The sequence below is a fragment of the Pipistrellus hanaki genome (genome assembly GCF_964339955.1).
Source record: "Pipistrellus hanaki genome assembly, chromosome: 9".
NCBI lineage: Eukaryota > Metazoa > Chordata > Mammalia > Chiroptera > Vespertilionidae > Pipistrellus > Pipistrellus hanaki.
The window spans coordinates 45,142,954-45,163,734 of NC_140511.1; the positions used below are offsets into that span (position 1 = coordinate 45,142,954).

A 20,781-nucleotide genomic window follows, 5' to 3' on the forward strand; every position below is an offset into this window, starting at 1 on the left:
ATGTGACTTCAGTATCTAGGATGGTGACCCATTCCAAACATTTTTCTGAGGATTATTGAAAACAGGCTAAGGTTGTTTGGTGGATTAGGTTCTTTAATGTATTTATTCAGAAAAAATATCATCATTATCAAAACAAAACAAATATTAAGTAAATATTGAATACATTATATGACATATTTAATTTAATTATCAAGCCAATGAGGAGGTTAGTAAAATAAATCCATTTTACCAGCTGAGAACCAAAATACAGTGTCCCCCAAAATGTATATATACACTTTGAATAATTATAAAGGCAGTGTTCATTAAAATACATTTTTTTACTAAATTTAATGGGGCAATATAGGTTAATAAGATTATATATGTGTCTTTATTTCATTATATTTTAGTGACCTAAATGAATTTACCATCAGAGCTCTTGATTGCTTTTGTTTTTTAACTTTTTTTTATTGTTGATACTATTATAGATTCCTCTTAAAATTTTCAAGTATATAATTTTGTTATACATCATCTGTATGTTGCATTGTTTACCCATCACCCGAAGTCATATTTTCTCCCATCAACATGTATTTGACCTCCTTTATCCTATACTACTGCCCAAACCCCCCTTTTCTCTAGTATTATTGTCTGAGTCTATGAGTTTTGTTTATTTTTCTTTGTTTATTTTTAGCTTTCATTTTTATATCACACATATGAGTGTAACCATACGGTTTTTAACTTGTTCTGTATGACTTATTTCACTTAGCATTATATCCTTAAGATCCTTCCATATGGTAGAAAATTGCAGTATTTCTTCTTTTTATGGCAAGTAGTATTCCATTGCATATATATACCACATCTTCTTTATCCAATCATCTTGCCATAGAACACTTTGTTGTTGTTTTTTTCATGTCTTGGTTACCATGAATAATGCTGCAATGAACATTGCGGTGCATATATTTTTGGGAATGAAAGTTTTCAAACTTTGAGGCTAGATGCACAGGAGAGGGATTGCTGGGTCATATAATAATTGTATCCTTAACTTTTTAATGTATTCTTTATTTTAACAACATGTGCTAATGGGGGAGAAAAGCAAAATTACTCGCTCTTGAATCTGTTTGGTCTTCACCCCATAAATAATGGGGTTGAGCATAGGCGGCACCACTACATAGAGGTTGGCTATTAGAATGTGGATGTGGTGAGGGATGATTTTACCCCCAAAGCGATGGGAAAAAAATGAAAAGAATGCTGGAGCATAGAACATAAGTATGACACAAATGTGGGAACCACATGTACTAAGAGCCTTACATCTGGCAGCCCAAGAAGGTATCCGAAACACTGTGAGAAGGATCATTGTGTAGGACACAATGATAAACACTACATCCAGTCCTGTAGAGAGTAGAGCCACAGTCAGACCATAAATTATGTTGACATTGATGTTGTCACATGCCAATCTAGCAATACCCATGTGCTCACAGTAGGAATGGGGAATGGTATTTCTCCCACAATATGTAAGTCGGTATACCAGGAAAATAAATGGAAAGCATATGATAAAGCTCCTGATCACAGCTGCTATGCCAATCTTCCTAATGACTGAGGAGGTTAGGATTGTGGTATATCTCAGTGGCCAACAGATAGCCACATAGCGGTCAAATGCCATGGCCAAGAGAATAGCAGATTCTGCCACAAAGATGAAATGTATGAAGAACATCTGAGATACACAGCTACCAAAGGATATGTCCATGGAATGGAACCAGAAGATTGCCAGCATCTTGGGGGCTGTTGCTGTGGAGAGCAGGACATCTGCTAAGGCCAGCATGGAAAGGAAGAGATACATGGGCTCATGGAGATTGCACTCAGTCGTGATTAAGAAGATTAGAAAGATATTGCCTACAACTGCCACAATGTACATAGAACAAATAGGAATGGAGATCCAGGTGTGCGAATCTTCCAGTCCTGGGATTCCAATCAAGACATACCACATATCCTGGGGATCGGTATGATTGTAAAAGGTAGGCACCACCTGTGGCTGCATACTCCAGACCTAGTACCTTTACTGAAAGGGGCTGACTGAGGATTCAGAAGCACTACCTTAGGCTGAATGATATCTGATCAAATCGTCTTTCATCCCAATATATTCTCTGTGAAAGAATAATGAGATGGATTAACTAGCCTAAAAGTGTACTCTGACTCCTTCCATGGAAGAGTTAAATATATCCTGAAAAAAAAATAGTTAACATTTCATAAGTTCTTAATATGTCATAGTATTTTATGTATATTAACTTATTAAATTTTCATGATAGCTTATTAAAAAGACTTTTACAGTAATCCACGACATGGATACTGTTATTATTTCTATTGATGAAAAAAGAAAACATCCATTAGACCTTCAGCCTTTTGCAGGTCCCACTAGATTCAAAATCAGGCAGGGTAAATTTGAAAGCTCTGATTTTAATGACCACTCAATGCTGGCTATAAAAATAAAACTAGATATAAACATGTCATTGAATTTTCATCCCTGAGTACACAGACAGATGTGAAAGTGAATTATACTGCTTATGGAAGAGGAAAGGAATAGGTGTTGACAAAATAGATTTCAAGAAATATGGCACATATGCCCTTTTCAACATTGAGTAAAAACTGATTTGATGCTAAGCCTTGTGATAGTCATTGAGGCCACACAGGAGAATTAATTGATCCCTCTCTGCCAATCAATACATCCCTTAAAATTGTAGGACTGACCTTAAAAACTATTTTAAATGCCAAATTGAGTTGGGTTCTTAAATGAATATACTTAGCATGTGGTGAAGGAAAATCATTCTAATCCACTTGGGTCACTGAATAAAAATCAGACAATATGCTTTTTATTCCTAAAGACTACCATAGCAGCAAATAACTTAATGCTTTCACATTATAAAGCAGAAGTCTATAGTTTTTCAAAAAAGAAAGGGAAGGAAATTTATTAATTACTATTTTTATAAGTTTGAAAAGAATGTAGACAGAAGAAAGGAGATGTTGGGTGAAAAGTCAGGCTAGGAGATACAATATTAGGATAAGCTCTATACTAGTATATGTGTTTGTGTACATGTAGACATAGATATAAATCAACGTGTAGACATAGGTACAAAATAAATGGGTGACAAGTGACTCCCTCAGTCTCAATTCTCAAATAAAAGCTAGCTAAATACCTTATTTTTTAAGGTTGTACATAGGCTTCAGAATGACTGCCTCTTTATCTCTTGATTTTACTGCAGTCCAGTGCATTAATCATTGTACAGTATAGTTCTACTACCTTTACTTTTATGGGGTCTTCAATATCGTAATTCCTTTCTTTATATGATTGAAAAGTTTGGCCTCTGTGTGTGTTTTTTTTGTTATAAAATAGAATATATAATATACAAATGGTCATCCCATTATTCTTTTATATAAGCTTCAGTGTAATTCTTTTAAAATAATATGTTGATATGCATAAATATATGGATCTACTTTAATTATATAGATTAATTGTATAACCATTTAACATACAGCTATGATTACTTGTTTGAAAATTTTAATGGGCTTTTGATACTTCAGAGAGTGATAGAGAAGATAATTTGAGTACTCTTATACAGACCTATGACAGAGCCATATATGTGAGTGTAGTGCTGTGAAGGTGGGGCTTACAGTGAGTGAAGTTTCATAAGGACATTAAGTTGGATGGGGCTAGAAAGGGTCAGTGGGAGAAGAAGGGGAAATATGTAATACTTTCAACAATAAAGAGTTTAAAAAAAGATGGGGGATATAAGAGTCTAAGTAATAGAAAGAAATACAGAAACATAGATGGGAGGGAGGAAAATAAATTTTGCAAGTGTTCTTCCAACTCTACTGGTGATCTGGGATACCAGTGATGTTTTGTTTTGTTAGGTTTTAGCATTATCACATGTGGTTACCTAACTTACATGTCTGGGGCTCCTTGTAGCATTATATTATAATATTACTAATGGAATATTCTGACTGAATCTTTAATAAATGCATGAGGAACTGTGTGGTAATATAAATAGTGTGCTTATAGGGCCACACAGAATTGAATTTAAATTCTGACCAAGTCATATTATGGCTGCATGGCCATTTTAAAGTTACTTAATTTGTGGTTCAGTTTTTATTTGTAAAATATCTAAAAACAAGCACCTAAAGCATCAACTCTGAAGTTAGTATTTTGGGATGTTCACTACGTAAACCAAATATGATTCTATTGCCAACAACATATGCAATTAGAGCACTAACAAAATTACCATCATTAAGACTAAAAATTTCATTTTCTGGACTTTAGGCTTATGAGCCATTAAACAGATACTGAAGTGGTTTAGGATATCCATAAAAGCCATGGCTTGTTTTCCCATACTGAGCACATGATACCAATTGGTAATTTTTACCCCAAAAGTGTAATTTTACTTTTATAAGGTACAGAAAGTTTAACATACTGATAATAGACACTTGGGCTTAAATATAGAGTATTGTTGCCCTATCACCAATGTAACATTTTCATTATATAGAAAAGGGAGTTAAATATTTGAGTTTCAGCTTTTTCTAACCCAGCACCTGATGTATAATGAATATTCAGTAAATTCTATGGGGGGGAAATCATTATATATATATATATATATATATATATATATATATATATATATATATATTCAAAACACTACCTTTGTAATTATATTTGTAGTGTATATACATTTTTGAGATACCCTGTATATATACTTTATCTTTAACTGCTAAACTTGTTAAATAACTGAGCCTTGTTTTTAAGTACTGGGATATAAGATCAATGTATACAAGCACTACACTCAGATCTGCATGTCAAAAAAAAACCAAAAACACACATAAAACAACCATTACATTAACATATTCTAAATGAAAAATACATGTATTTGTGCTCTTTGCAGAGGGCCCATTTAATAAAAGAGCACAAAGAGATACTGCAATTGCAGGTGAAATTCAGAATTAAAGTCACGTCCAATGTATCATAGGGTTAAAGAAATTGCAAGATGATTCTGATCCAGAAAGAATGAGTAGCTTCTACAGTTTCCTGATTTTTTTTCCCTCCTGGTGTCTTGTTCTATATATCTTCACTAAGCATAATTCAGTTTACTTACCTTTATTTTCTAGGATCCTGAAAGATGAGTAGAGAAAAAAATTAAAAGCAAGATTTTCAAAACACAAATAGGAATCTGAAACTCCCTATTTATACCTTCTTTTGGGCATCTCTCATGAGGAGCATCTTCAGCCCCTGGAGGATTGCATTTTATTCTTCTCCTAGAAAAGACATAGCCTCAAGCTAGTACATAGTCCTAAGGGAGAAGCACACTTGCTTTCTCATCCTCTATGATTTATTCAGTTGCTCCTCTGAAGAGCATTCTCAGACACTCAAATAATCACATGCAATTAAATACCAAGTTCCCTTTACATGTCAGAGACTCATGCTACTGGAGTACATGGAGACATTTTCAAATATAAGCTTTCACTGCCACCTGTGGAAGAATTGTATGCTTCTTAGAAGGCTCCTAAAACTGCCTTCTGTCATCTTAATTACTTTGAAATGTTTAGGCTCCTGAGTGTGGTCACATAGCATCAGAGGAGTCCAGATCCTTTTTATCCTTTGAAACACATTTTAAAGGCTTTAATGTGGGTTATAGTTGGAGGAAAAAGGAAATAAATACAAATTCCACAATACTAATGGGATTTAAAAAGATAAGGTAATCCTACCTAATAAAAGAGTAATATGCAAATTAACCATCACTCCCCTACACCCACCAGCCATGCCCACCACCCAATCAGAGCAAGTATGCACATTAACCCCAACCAAGATTGCTGTGGCCACAGAGAACAGGAGGGAGGCTTGGGTTTCCCTGACAATGGAGGAAGCCAAGCTTTGCACATACCTTGACAGGCCCAGGTCTCCACACAAGGGTACAAAGTTTCAATAATAAAAGGTAAATAAATTCCAACAGAAAGGGCGGCAGCCACTGAGCTGGAAGAGCAGGAGGCTAGGGTTGCCCTGGTGATGGAGGAAGCCAAGCTTTTGCAGCCCTGGCTGGCTCAGGCCTTCACTCCAGGGTACAAAGTTTAAATTATAGAAGATACATAAATCACAACAGAAATGGCTACCACCATGGAGCGAGCAGAAGGCTTGGTTCCACTCCAGGCAACAAAGTTTCAATTGTAGAAGATAAATAAATTTCAGATATCAGAGCCTCCGCTTGGGTCTCTTCTTGGGTCTATGGCTGGCCTGCAAACCACCACAAGTCCCTCACACAGGCCACCCCATGCCCCAGGGGAACCCCCATCCTAATCTGGGACGTACCTTCAGGGCAAACCAGCTGACCCTCACCCATGCACCAGGCCTTTATCCTATCTACGGTAATAAAAGAGTAATATGCAGTTGACCATCACTCCAACACACAAGATGGCTGCCTCCATGTGGTCAAAGATCCTGCTCCCATGTGGACACAAGATGGCCACCACAAGATGGCCAGCAGGAGCAGGCAGTTGGGAGGCACCAGGCCTGCAAGGGAGGACAGTTGGGGGTGATCAGGCAAGCAAGGAAGGGGAGTTAGGGGTGACCAGATTGGCAGAGGAGGGAAGTTGGGGGCAAACAGGCTGGCAAGGGAGCAGTTAGACATCAATCAGGCTGGCATGCGAGTGGTTAGGGGGTGATCAGGCTGGCAGGCAGAAGCTGCTAAGGGCAATCAGGAAGGCAGGCAGGTGAGCAGTTGGGAGTCAGAAGTCCTGATTTGTGAGAGGGATATCCGACTGCCCGTTTAGGCCCAATCCAGGTAGCATTGGGTCTAAATGGGAAGTCGGACATCCCTTGAAGGGTCCCGGAGAGGGTGCAGTCTGGGCTGAGGGACACCTCCCCTCGAACCCCCCGTGCATAAATTTTGTGCACCGGGACTCTAGTAAATATATATCATCTGGTACAACAACATTTTTGTCTCTTCAATGATTAATGTTGTTATATTCTTCTGTTTTCTGTAGAGTGAATTAAAAGAAGCAATGGGGATAAAAGGGAGAGATCAACCAAAGGACTTATGTGCACACATGTGAGCCTAACCAGTGGTCAAGAACAATAGAGGGATGGGGGCATCAGTTTGGGGGGGGGAGGGAGTGGAATGAGGGGTTAAGGACAAATATGTGATACCTTAATCAATAAAGAAATTAATTAAAAAACAAAACAAAACAAAAAAGTACAATAGTAATGATGAGTACAAAAAAATTAAAATAAAAAATAAAACTGACTCCATGCAAATGAGATTTGTGGAGAAAGGAATACTTGCTCATTAACTTCTTTCAAATGGAGCCTCCAAAAAAACCCTGATGTGCTAGTATTTAATAACGACTTCCTGAAAGCTACTTTCACCTATATTAGCATAGATTCCCTATAAATATAATGACAGACCATCAGCTGACCTCAATTGATGATGATCGATATCAGACAAATGGCCAAATCAGCCAGTCAGTTACCTAGACTTGTTTGTAATTACAGGCTGAAAGAAGCTGTATGTCATTACACACGTGAATATTATCTGGAAAGAGAGCCATGAAATGTCTCTGGCATTTCAAATGCTATGTATCCAAATGTATTGAAACTAAAAATGATGGCTTTTTGAATAGCTTTTACCAGTAGTTTTGAATATCTAAAAGGAAAAATACTTATTTTCCCACCTATCCTTGAAAAGCAAATTAAGGGAATCAAAGTATAGTAGAGGAAAAGAGATTGAGGAAGAAGAGTGAGAAATTAAGTAACAATAGAAGTTGGTCTTTACATCTGATTTTCTGATGGTGAGCAGAACAAAGAACGGGAGGCACAGGTTGAGGCTGTAGGCTCTACTTATTCAGATACTTTCCAATCTGGGGACTCTGCAGTCTTGGTTATCTAATCTCTGAAGATTTTTGGTTTATTTATTTATTTTATCAAAAGGGTTTGGTAGATAATGATTTATCACTCAGGCCACCCCACACCCCAAAGGAACCCACATCCTGATGCGGGACACACCTTCAGGGCAAACCAGCTGGCCCCCACCCATGCACCAGGCTTCTATCCTATCTAATAAAAGAGTAATATGCAGATTGACCATCACTCCAACACACAAGATGGCTATCCCCATGTGGTCAAAGATCCTGCCCCTATGTGGACACAAGATGGCCACCACAAGATGGCCAGCAAGAGAAGGCAGTTGGGAGGCACCAGGCCTGCAAAGGAGGACAGTTGAGATGGACTAGGTCTGCAAGGGAGGGCAGTTGGAGGCAATCAACCTTGCAGGGGAGGGCAGTTAGGGGTGACCAGGCCGGCAGAGGAGAGAAGTTGGGGGCAAACAGGCTGGCAGGCAGAAGCTGTTAGGGGCAACCAGGAAGGCAGGCAGGTGAGCAGTTGAGAGCCAGCAGTCCTGGATTGTGAGAGGGATGTCCAACTGCCCGTTTAGGCTCTATCCCACTAGTGAGGGGTCCCAGATTGGAGAGGGTGCAGGCTTGGCTGAGGGACACACCCTGCCCCCCATCCCCAAATGCACGAATCAGTCTGCTGATCTGGACTATGAAGTTATCCATCATCATTAGGGAAATTAGTACAATATCTGACATTTATTATAACTTAATTAATTACAGTTATTTTGGTTCTGTAGCAAGAGAACAAATCCCATTCAATTAGCAATTAGAGTACAGTTATTTTTCATCCACATGTTAGACACTACTTTATTTCTGGTATCTTTGGCTAACTCCTCATTGATTTAATAAAATTTACTTTCTTCTCCTTCTAATTAAACCCCTGCTCTAACCCCAAAGTCTTAATTTATTATCCTGTGGATAATTTTACATTTTTATTTCTGGCAAAGATACTTTAATCTGTTCAGGAAATTTAGTCTGTACTGAAAATTAAGCCAATATTTTTTTCTTTTGACTCAATAAACAGAAACTAATTAATTGAATGAAATGCAGAAAGGAGAAAAATACATACACATTATTTTAAATGAAAGTTTCAAATGCATATGTTAGATTTATATATAAAATATTAAGATATACTTGTTTTCTTGGTGTAAAATTAGTGCATTAATCTGTTGAGTGTTAATACTTTCTATCTTATATATCCAAGAGATTATAGGAAGATTAAACCAATTACTTCTCTTTATCCCTAGACAATTAACTGATTTCTTTTTTTCATGATCTCAGGGTCAGTCATAAGCACACGGTTTCATCTGTTTGGGACATTGTTTGGTATTTAAAAGCAAAGGATTCAGAGAAAAATCCACTTTCAGCTACATATAACATATAACAAAACGTAAGCCTCTCAATCTAGAGTAGATGTGATAAAAGTTGAATTGCAAGCTGTATTTGACTATATGTTCTTTTTATTTCTATACCTGCACTGCCTAATAAATGGTCTTTTAATATTTAAATATAAATTAACTACAGTTAACTAGAATTTGCAAAGGATTTGCCCACTTGTTCTATGTACATTCCAAGTGCTCAGTAGCCATATGCAACTATTGATCTACTTATTCTATGTGATAGAACATTTCCATCATTTTAGAAAAATTCTGGTTGGACAATTCTGGCCCAGATAGAAACCACAATATTCCTGTGAGTTTGGTATTTTTCTCATTTTGAAGATTAATTAACTATATCTCAGGGAATTAAAGAAGCTGTTAAGTTATACACTTTTGAAACTATAAGACATAGGATTTGAATTTACTGCAAAGAAAATATTTGAAAAAAATATTTTTGGGAACTTGACTACTTACACACTTTCTTGAATGTTACTGTACTTGTGGAATAACTTACATATGTTTTGTTTTTCACAAAGCAACAGTTGATAGGGTTTATGAAATGTTTCAGATGGAAATCTCCCACTTTCAACTCCAAGAACAACTCATTTCCTGGTCATAGATGAAAATGGAATTTGTTTATGGGTCATCCTCTGATTACATTTAAAGTATTGTTTTAAAATCAAGAATCATGGACTCAGGATTAAAGCTCCAACTCTAATACAATTTATTTTTGTATACTTACTAGAGTTGTCTCTTTTTATTTCTTAAAAGACCTGAGTATCTCAATGTATTTTCAGAGAAAAAAGTCTGAGCATCCTGCTACGGATCTGTTGGGTCTTGACACTGTAGATGATGGGGTTCATCAAAAGTGGGAAAAGGATATAGATGTTGCCCATGAGGACATGGACCATGGGGGAGAGATGCTTGCCAAAACGGTGCACCATTGTTAGGCCAATGATAGGGATGTAGAACACCAGGACGGCACAGATGTGGGAGATACAGGTCTGAAAGGACTTACGTCGCTCCTCCTGAGAGGCAATTGCCAGGACTGATTTAAGAATCATGACATAGGAGAAAAGGATAAGAACAGCATCCAACAGTAGTGTGCAAATGACCAGCATCAGGGCATAGTAGCTATTGAATCGGATGTCTGAGCAAGCTAGATGGAGAAGGTCCTGGTGCAGGCAGAAAGAGTGAGAAAGGATGTGGGGATGGCAGTAATTTAAGAACTTTAGGCGAATAATAACCGGGGGTATGAGTAGTGTACTCCTACATAAGATTGCCACCCCAATTTTTATGATTTTGTCATTAGTTAGGATGGAAGAATAGCGTAGTGGGTGGCAAATGGCGATGTAGCGGTCAAAAGCCATAGCGAGGAGGACCGAGAACTCCATGAAAGACAGACCATGGATGAAATAGGACTGGGCGATACAGGCATCCAGACTGACTTCCTGGCTGAGCCCCCACAGGATCCCCAGCACTGTGTGCACTGTGGACAGCCCCATGCACAGGTCAGTGAGGGCCAGCATGGCCAGGAAGTAGAACATGGGCTGGTGCAGGCTGGGCTCAGTCCGGATGACATGCAGCACCATGCAATTGCCCAGAAGTACCATGGCATAGATGGCAGAGAAGGGGATGGAGATCCACGGATATTGCTGCTCCAGGCCAGAAAATCCAATGAGATGGAAGGAGGAGAAATTCATACTAGGGCAATTGAAGCAATCACTCTGGAACTGAAATACGTCTTCAGGCAGCAAGAGTGTTTATTTCAAAGGAAATGATTCAATTTCAGGTGAGTTAGATGGAATTTTGAAGTAAACAGCATTATGCTAAAAGTCAACTGACTTGACAAAACACAGCCAAGCAACTCTATTGCTATTAGAGGCATATTACCTGCTGTGTGGAAGAGAAGGGTCTTTTCCTGATGTCATTGAAGAGTCATTATTCATCCACTGGCAGGCTCAGAGCTGTACTTAGAAGCCACATGTAAAAACAAATAGTTTGTAGTAGAAAACTAATTTTCAGAAAAGATATGGGACATTTTCTCGAGGATGCTGGTGAGACGCTATAACTGTAAAATTGGGAGCTGAGGCTCTCAAAATAATTCTCCTCCTCTACCCTCCAGTTCATTAAGCATTTAGGAATAATCTTGAAGCTTTACTATTATAAGTGCATTTAAATAGTCATTTCATGCCCATCATTTCTTACATTGTGCTGCTCCAGATGTATTTTTCCTCCAAATAGTATTTAATGAAGGTGTTTCTATTTCATTCCACTCCAGATGACATAGCCAACAATTACATTTCCTTCCTTGGTGGTAGACGGGGAAGGATATTTATACACAAGACCTTTGGTGAATGATTTCCCACAGGAGCACTGTCCCTCTGAGATGTTAGACTCCTCTGTGCCTATGGGGCACGGAGACTTCCGTTGTAGACCCACACCCTCTGGCATCAGCCTATTGTTTTCTGTGTACTTGTTCATTCATTCAATGGGTCCATTGAGTTTTCATCTAATATGCTTTTATGAAAACTCAATAAAAGTTGTTTTTTTTCTCCTTTAGAATGTGCCATTTTAAAGACCAGAAGGTTAATGTAAAAATACCTGTCTATGTCTAGAATTTTAAAAGCCTTATTGCAGTAGAATTGATTGGCTTCTTCTTCACATATTTTCCTGCCTTAATAAAGTTCTGGCCCTGAAAGTCTTCGCAAAAGATTTAAAGGCTCCTGTGAAGTAGACAGGTATTTAAAAGTCCATACTGGCTTTCCTGTTTGAGTTAATTATTTCAATGTGTGAAAGTAACTTCAGATTCTGGCTTGCTTTTGTGACCTATTTCTCATCTTTATTATTATACTAGTGGCCAGGTGCCGAAATTCGTACACATTAAAAGGGAATGAATTACAGGAAATATTTTAATATTGCTATTTGCCCTTTCTCTATAATAGAAGTGTCAGAGTTGAAAGAAAATTAGTAAAATGTATATGAAAATCTTCCTCCTGTCAGAGTCTGGGTTGTGCCACAGGTCCAGAGTCAAGTCCTGGCCCACCCGCGTGCACCTCGAAATCGCGCCAGACCGAGACCCAGCCGGCTTCACCCCCACTGGCCAAGTCTCAGACCCAGCTGGCCCCAACCCCATCAAGCCCGGCTGATCAGTCATTACAGCATCATGGCATATTAGCCTTATCTCACCAGGCAGCTCCTCAGGTTAATCTTCTTCTGAATGTACCTGTCGGAGTATAAAAAGTGTTTCATAAAAAATAATTTTTCTACATTTCCTGTAACACTCTTGAATTATTTTCTATTGCTACAACATTGTAACAGTTCCTACTTATTTCCTATCATGATCACTATTACTAAAACAGTACTTTTTGCCCCTGTCAACATTAGACAACTTAGCTCACTATTTTAATACATTTTCCCCAGCAAATGAAATTTCTTTGCCTTTTAAAGAAAAATTGGTCAGCTTTTAAACATTTATTTTTCAAAATTACCATTTCCCTTCTTTTATGAGACTTCTCTCTCGATGTTCTCTCTGCCTAAGACGGTTTTTCACAAGGAGGAGACAGAGGTTGAGGAAAAGTTCCTCAACCGCTGCTTCCTTTTGTAAAACAGTCTTTCCTTGTCCTGTGCATCTCTTCTAGTTGGCTGTTCCTGGGTTTTATCCTTTATAATAAATTCATAATAGTAAGCTAAAAAAGAAAAAACAGTCTTAAATTTTTCCCTCTGCATCTCAATCATCACTTTTTAGAAAACCCCTTAACAAAAGCATGTTCCCATATATTTTGATAACACATATTTATATTTATAAATGTTGCACAATTATAGAGGTACAAAAATAAGATAAATACAAATACATTGTAAAAATTCCACATGCATCCTTATCGCCACACTCTGCCAGTCTTGGGTCATTGAATATAAGGATTAGATGGCGTATAAAACAGACACTGCCAAAGGAAGCCTTGCTAACCGTGGTACAACACTCAGAATTCAAAAAAGATTCCTACAATTCTGGCCCAGACATATAGACAAGTCCCTGGAATTGAGGACAAAAGAATCAAAAAATATAGGCATACATGAGAAGCACAGCCGAAACCGGTTTGGCTCAGTGGTAGAGCATCGGCCTGCGGACTGAAAGGTCCCAGGTTCGATTCCAGTCAAGGGCATATACATTGGATGTGGGCACATCCCCGGTAGGAAGTGTGCAAGAGGCAGCTGTTCGATGTTTCTCTCTCATTGACGTTTCTAGCTCTCTATCTCTCTCCCTTCCTCTCTGTAAAAAAATCAATATATATATATATATATATATATATATATATATATATATATATATATATATATATATGAAAAGCACATAACTCTCCTTCAGGCTTCTTCAAACTAACCACAAATTTTTATGGTGCCTCCACAGAGAGTATCAGCCTTTTAGCAATTGAAGATCAATAAATCTTGGAATTTTTTTAAAGTTCTATTTTAATATGTAGGATGGGAGTCAGGAGAGGATAGTGTTGATGAGACAAGTCAATGAAGATTTCAAGAGGAAAATGCTCAGATATGTCAGATGCACCACATGCTCCACCTGCGCTAAAAAAGAGAGAATAAAAAGGCCAACATTTCCCCAAAACATCATGCTGTGTTATGGCACCTCAAAGTCATGTGCATAATAACTTTTTTTAAAAAAAAATTTGTAACAACCAGAACAATGCCTGGCATAAAATAAAATAAAATAAACAAAATAAGAAGCAGTGAATTTGAGTCTGGGGAAATAATAAGATTCTGATACCCTCTCTGTGTACTTCATCTAAAATTCTGTAGTGTTCATTTAGAAAGCACATATGGGATCAAATTAAACACATCATACTTTCAGGGGACTTTTTTCTTATTATTTTTTTAAATTCAAACTGACCCAAATGTCCAGGCACCTGTATTTTTATTTTTATTCTTGGATATAATTCCATATATTATTATTTTTCAAATTAGATAGATTAATGACCAATAGTTTTTGCTTACCCTAAAGCAGTGGTCGGCAAACTATGGCTTACGAGCCACATGCAGTTCTTTGGCCCCTTGAGTTTTTAGCAAAGGCCAGCTTAGGAGTACCCTAATTAAGTTAATAACAACGTACCTATCTATATAGTTTAAGTTTAAAAATTTGGCTCTCAAAATAAATTTCAATCATTGTACTGTTGATATTTGGCTCTGTTGACTAATGAGTTTGCAGATCACTGCCCTAAAGGCATAGATAAAGAATTTGGGTCTAAAATTCAACGTCTTTATAATTATATTGACTAGAAAACGTTGTTGTTGCTTTTAAGACAGTCCATGTTTTTGCTTATTCTTCAGTATAATTATTTAATGACATCCACACAGGAACTACTTTGAACAATTAATTATATTGCCACATTTTGAGATAATTTCTCTAGTAGTCCCAACTGTCCACCAGCAGGGGGCAGAAGTAATCCATCCCACCTCCAACCGCAGCTTTCTTCAAAGAAGCATAAAACAGGTTTGCTTTAGACCTGCTTAAGCATAAGTCAGGCCAACCATTTTAGCCTTTAGCGTGGCTAAAGAATTAAGAACCTTCTGTAAGTCTAATCCAAAGAATGTGTGTTCAGAGGTTCTGATACTCTAACATGGGAGATAATTGATTCAGCACAAATCCAGAGTAGACTTGAAATTTCAGTTTAAGGGTTATGATTATTAAATTTGTGAATGAGTCCTTTATTATATATTATTTTATTTCTTTGTTTATATATTCTTTATGACATATTTATACTTTTTCTATTTATATTGATAATAAATGTATTATTATCATAATTAAAATATTGAAACATTATTATCCATAATTTAGAAGCATAACAAATATTATATTACTAGTACATGGTGCATATGTTTAACTGTAGCCATCTGGGTATTTAATACATTTCCCTTAGGATTTGTATGATTTGATTAAACTATGACATAAATACAGGGAGTTTACCTATTTAATTTTAATAGTTTTCTATATCTAAGAAAATGTGAGACAATTTAAATTTAAAAAACCCAGAAATAATAAAATGACAAACACTAAATGAAAGATGAAAACCAAGAAAAAAGTTCAAAAGAGGTGGCAACTAAATCTCTCTTTAATTATACTAAAACACACATTTAATTTTTTTAGTATAAATATATAAAGTATTATACATATTTAAAATTGTCCCCAAAGAATTGCAGAATAGGTCAATAAAAGCTAATTTAGGCCAATAAAATCTAATTACAGAATAGGCTAACAAAATGTTATCAAATAAAATTTAACTCATTTTCAAGATAAAGAAATTTGTAAAGATTTCTAAGAAATTAAGTAACAAAACCCACGAAGGGGAAGTTTTCTGTCATTATTTGTTCAAATAGGTTTTCCATTTCTTGTGCTCTCTCTTCTTCTTCTGGCACCCCCATTATACAAAGGTTGGTATGGTTAAAGTTGTCCCAGAAACTCCTTACACTATTATCATTTTCCCTCTTTTTTGTTGAGCTCATTGGGTGTTTTCTGTTTCTTTATGTCCCAACTAGAGACCCAGTACAGATGAAATTTGTGCACTAAAGGGGGGTAGGGGTAAGAGGGTGTTTCCCTCAGCCCAGCCTGCACCCTCTCCAATTTGGGACCCCTCAAGGGATGTTCGACTATCTGTTTAGGCCCTATCCCACCTAAATGGGCAGTCGGTCATCCCTCTCACAATCCAGGACTGTAGGCTCCCAACTGCTCACCTACTTGCCTTCCTGATTGCCCCTAACTGCTTCTGCCTGCCAGCTTGATCACCCCCTAACCACTCCCCTGCCAGCCTGATTGATGCCTAACTGCTCCCCTTCCAGCCTGTTTGCCCCTAATTGCCCTCCCCTGAAGGCCTGGTCCTCCCCAACTGCCCTTCCCTGCATGCCCAGTCACTCCCAACTTCCCTCCTCTGTTGGGCTGTTCACCCCTAACTGCCCTCCCCTGCTGGCAATCTTGTAGTGGCCATCTTCTAGCCACATGGGGGCAGCCAATATGGTCAATCTGCATATTAATCTTTTATTAGATAGGATAGAGGCCTGGTGCATTGGTGGAGGCCAGCTGGTTTGCCCTGAAGGTGTCCTAAATCTAGGTGGGGGTTCCCTTGGGGCATGGGGTGGCCTGGGCAAGGGACCTGTGGTAGTTTGCAGTCCAGCCACGCCCCCAGCAACCCAAGTGGAGGCCCTGGTATCTGGGATTTATTTATCTTCTATAATTGAAACTTTGTAGCCTGGAGCAGAGCCAAGCCTCCTGCTCATTTTGAGGTGGCAGCCATTTTTGTTGGGATTTATTTATCTTCTATATTTGAAACTTTGTAGCCATAAGCAGAGGCCAAGGCAGGCCAGGGCTGCAGAAGCTTGATTTCTTCCATCACTGGAGGAAACCCTAGCCTCCTGCTCTCTCCAGCTCCCTGGCTGCCACCATTTCTGTTGGGATTTATTTATCTTCTGTAATTGAAACTTTGTAGCCTGGAGTGGAGGCCTGGGCCTGTCAGGGTGTGTGGAAAGCTTGGCTTCCTCCATTACCAGGTAACTCAAGCCTCTCTCTTGCTCTCTCTGAGGCCACAGCCATCTTGTTGGGTTAATTTGCATACTTGCTCCTGATTGACTGGTGGGCGTGGTTTGTGGATATAACGGGGTGATGGTTAATTTGAATATTACTCTTTTATTAGATAGGATGATTTAACTATCTCTTTCAGCTACTCTATTGTCGAATCTCTGTAATGTACTAGTATTCTTCATTTCAGTTAGTGTGTTCTTCATTTCTGACTGGTTTTTTGTTATGTCTCTTATGTATTTGTTAGAGTATTTATTAAGTTCATTTTAAATTCATTGAGCATCTTTATAACTAGTATTTTCACCTCTGGATCTGGAAGAATGCTTGTTTTTATTTTGTTTAGTTCTTTTTCTGGAATTCTGTTCTGTTCTTTCATTTGAGACATTTTGTTTTTGTTTGTTAGTATTCTGTCTCCTCAGATTGTCAGCTTCTATGTGTCAGGTAAAACTGCTAAGTCTTCTGGGCTTGATAGAGTGGCTTTATGTAGTAGAAGTCCTGTAGGGCACAGTGGTGCAGCCTTTCCAGTCACCTGAGTTGGGCACTTCAGGTCCACCCCACATGTGAGCTATGTGCACCCACTTGCTGTAGTTGAGCCTTGATTGCATTTGCCACATCAATGGCAAGGATTTACTATCAAGCTGATAGGCTATTACCATGGAGGATCTGCTTTGCAGGGGTTGACCCCATGGAACAGAATACAACTCAGTGGAGCTCAGATACCCACCCTGTCCACCCCTTAAGTGTGTTGTTCAGGGAGGTAATTGGGTGGTGCTTCCACATTATCTGAAGTTATTCACCAGGTATGCTGGTTCTAGGGCCTCCCAGGAAGTGCAGGCAAAGATCAGCAACTTGCCTGTGTCTCTCTTGGGGCCACCTTCCATGAGCTCCAAAGTGATCTGCAGATGGTTGCTACTTCTGCTGGATTTGGGAAAGGCCAAGCTCTGAACCAAGGCTGGCTGTTGCTAGTGCAGAGAATGGGGCTTAGGGAAAGGTATGGGGCACACAGAGGCCAGATTCTGCTTATTTGAGAGATTTTTTGGAAAGTTGGCTGCAAGAGCCCAGAAAGGCCTTTGGGCCCACAAGTTGGGTGGGGTGGGGCTTCAAGGAATCACCAGGGCAGGGTGGACAGTGTTAGCCATGTTGATTTAGACTCAGCCACGTCATATGCCTCCCAGCTCTGTGGTGGGAGAGCTCAGCAAAGGTACAATGGCTTCTGCCCGCACTCTACCTGGAAAAAGGTGCCCCTCCATCCCCTACCCTGATGCCAGAAAATTTATTTCCTCCCCATGTGTTCCTGATGCCTTTAAAGCTGCTGCCCCAGTGCTGGGCCTAAGAGTGAGTGAATTGCAGCAAATTAGTGCATTGACCCTTTAAGAGGAATGTCTGGGGCTCCAGAAGCCCTCCTCCTCATTCAGCTACAATCTCCATTAGTGTCTATATCCAGAAGTTATCAGGGCTTCTTTTCCCAACACAGAAACACTGGGCAGGTGTTTCTGGTGTGGGGGCGAAGCTTCTCACTCCTAAAGGGGACCTCCACCCCCAATTTTTAACTAATATATATGGGAGTAGAACCAGCCAATTTTGTATTTCTGCCCCTTTTGTGTGGCTTCTTCCACATATTCTTAGTTATAAGACTTCTGTTCAGCTAGGCTTTGAGTGGTTCAGAATGATGGTTATTCTGTAGTTTAGTTGTAATTTTGATGTGGTTATAGGAAGTTTCCTATACTGCATTTACATACACTGCTATCTTGACTGGAACTGTACATCATTTTTAGTGAGGTGTCATCTGTTAAATTATTTGGCTGCCGAATAGTTCTTAACTACATAAAAAGGGATAGCAATGGAAGAATGCAAAAAAAAAAAAAAAAAAAAAAAAAAGGGAAAATTAATGAAAAGAAAACTTTTCTAGAGTAGTGCTGAAAATTTGCTATGCAGAGAAAAGTATAATGAACCCAACTGTGTACCTGAAATTCAGAATTATCATCACCATGTTCATTATTGAAACAAAACAAAAAAAGGGGGTAGTAATCCAAATACTCTTTCTGTTTCTATATGGGAATGCAAACAAGATTTTCTTCTTTGCCCAGCATCTGAACAAGTTGAATAAATCTATCATATGTATACAGAGGAAAAACAATTCATCCAAACAGTGGTAAGTCTGCCCTACTGCTGTTGTTGATTTCATAAGCCTCTATATACTGCTTTATTATTTGCTTTTTTTTTTTTAACCTATGCACTTTACTGTCAAGCACCTACCTCATGCAAGGGTGTTAGTTATCAATGGATTGCCTCTCAATTACAAATCTCACTCTTAATGGACTTTTCTGTGATAATGGAGGTAGATTCTTAAAAATTCCAGTTGACATGATGATAAGTTGTGCTGGCGAGGCCCTAGAAGAAGAGGATTCTCTTCCTAGTTCTGTTGTGATACTTTAGTCAGGATCCTGCAAAAATCTCTGTCTCTGCAGCACCAGACTATGGCAAGGCACTCAGCCCCTTTGGTGCCAGCCTCTAGCAGTACACATGGCTTTGCAGCAGAACATTTCAGGCTAGCACCTCCTATGAGCGGCTCCCCTTTTTATACCCCATGGATAGCTTTGCAGGGGGGTGCTATTCTTCTGGAATTTTCCCATGACTCACTTCTTCAATCCTCAGTTCTGTAGAAAGATCTGGGGTTCAGTTAATTTATGTGGGTGGCTTCCACTGACACCCCATGGAGCAAATTCTTAATAAGTAGCTTCTTATGTATCTTCCTTTAGGCAACTTTGCAGTCTCAAAAATTGTTTAACCTTCTGTTGAGCCTCGGGAATGCTCTCTCTTAAGAGCTTTGCTTATCAATCCCAGGAGAACTACCTCCCCCAGATTGTTTCTTAATTCATTGCTCTACATAAGAACTAGGAGCAGTGACTGTGCTGTCTAACATGGTTAACATAGATTCCTATGTCTTCTCTTCTTATGTTTTTATAATCATCTTTACTCCTTATTGACTAATCTTCAATTTCTCCAATTTCTGGTTTTATTTAACAATTCCTTATCATTAAATGTTTCTTTTCAAATTTCAGTGTGGTTTTAGCCTCCTAATTGAAGCTGATACTCTGGTCTGTTCAATAAGAAACAAATCACACAGATTCCTGAATATAAGAGGTTGGGAAATATGAATGGTGCTAGGTAAGCCATAATATTTCTTGCTCTGGTTTTCTGTTTCATGAGACAGCTCTTTCAGGCATCATAATGAATATTAATTAATGACACCTCTTCTACTCTTATTGCTCATAATGATTTTAACAAAACACTATTAGATTATATTTGCTAAGACATGTATCAGGCAGGCACTGTGAAGTGTCAGATGTTGCAATAAACTTTTTTTGTATGCCTATCTCATTTAATCCTTTACAGCCACACCATAAAACATATGTTCGTTTAGATATTTTATAGAAAAGAAAAATGAGGTTCAGGCAGCATATGTGAAATGGTAATGTTGTATTTAATCCAGGCTGTTTGATTTCAAAGCTTATGTTCTAAACTGCTATTCCATTTTATCTCACTTGTCAATTCGTTGTACAAGCATCTCATATGCAGAGTGGTTAGATTGCATTCTTTTGTTTATAAGTTTCTAATTTTAAATGTGTCCTCTACAGTGTTCACCAAAGTTTATATTCATATTTTAGTTTATCCTGTCCTATCTTATCCTGCCCTGTCCTGTCCTTCCTTAACCTATCTACCAGGAAGCAGTTTTGTTTCAATTTTTTTCTTCTTACTTGAACTTATCAGAATACCAAACATGCTACTGATATGGGCAGAAATGGAATGTTGGGGAATCTGCTAGAATTGTAAGAACTCCTAAACATGCTCTGTTAACGGTGGTTGTTTTATTCTGATTAAAAAAGGCACATTTTAACCTAGCTGGCAGCTTCACTCTGAACC

General features: G+C 38.3%; 2 protein-coding genes across 2 annotated transcripts; both read right to left on the reverse strand.

Annotated features, from left to right (window-relative positions):
* Positions 1–1,039: 1,039 nt before the first annotated feature.
* Positions 1,040–2,011, reverse strand: LOC311627708 (olfactory receptor 52Z1P-like; the record flags this gene model as incomplete). Its single annotated transcript, XM_084894263.1, has 1 exon — positions 1,040–2,011. One exon carries the CDS (start codon positions 2,009–2,011, stop codon positions 1,040–1,042), a length of 972 nt encoding a protein of 323 aa, XP_084750389.1.
* An 8,049-nt stretch (positions 2,012–10,060) lies between these two features.
* On the reverse strand, positions 10,061–11,762 carry LOC311628426 (olfactory receptor 51V1-like; the record flags this gene model as incomplete). The annotated part of the gene is given in 3 exon segments (XM_084895666.1): positions 10,061–10,989; positions 10,992–11,022; positions 11,580–11,762. Coding segments are annotated over 3 exon segments (1,143 nt in total).
* Between the last annotated feature and the right edge of the window lie 9,019 nt (positions 11,763–20,781).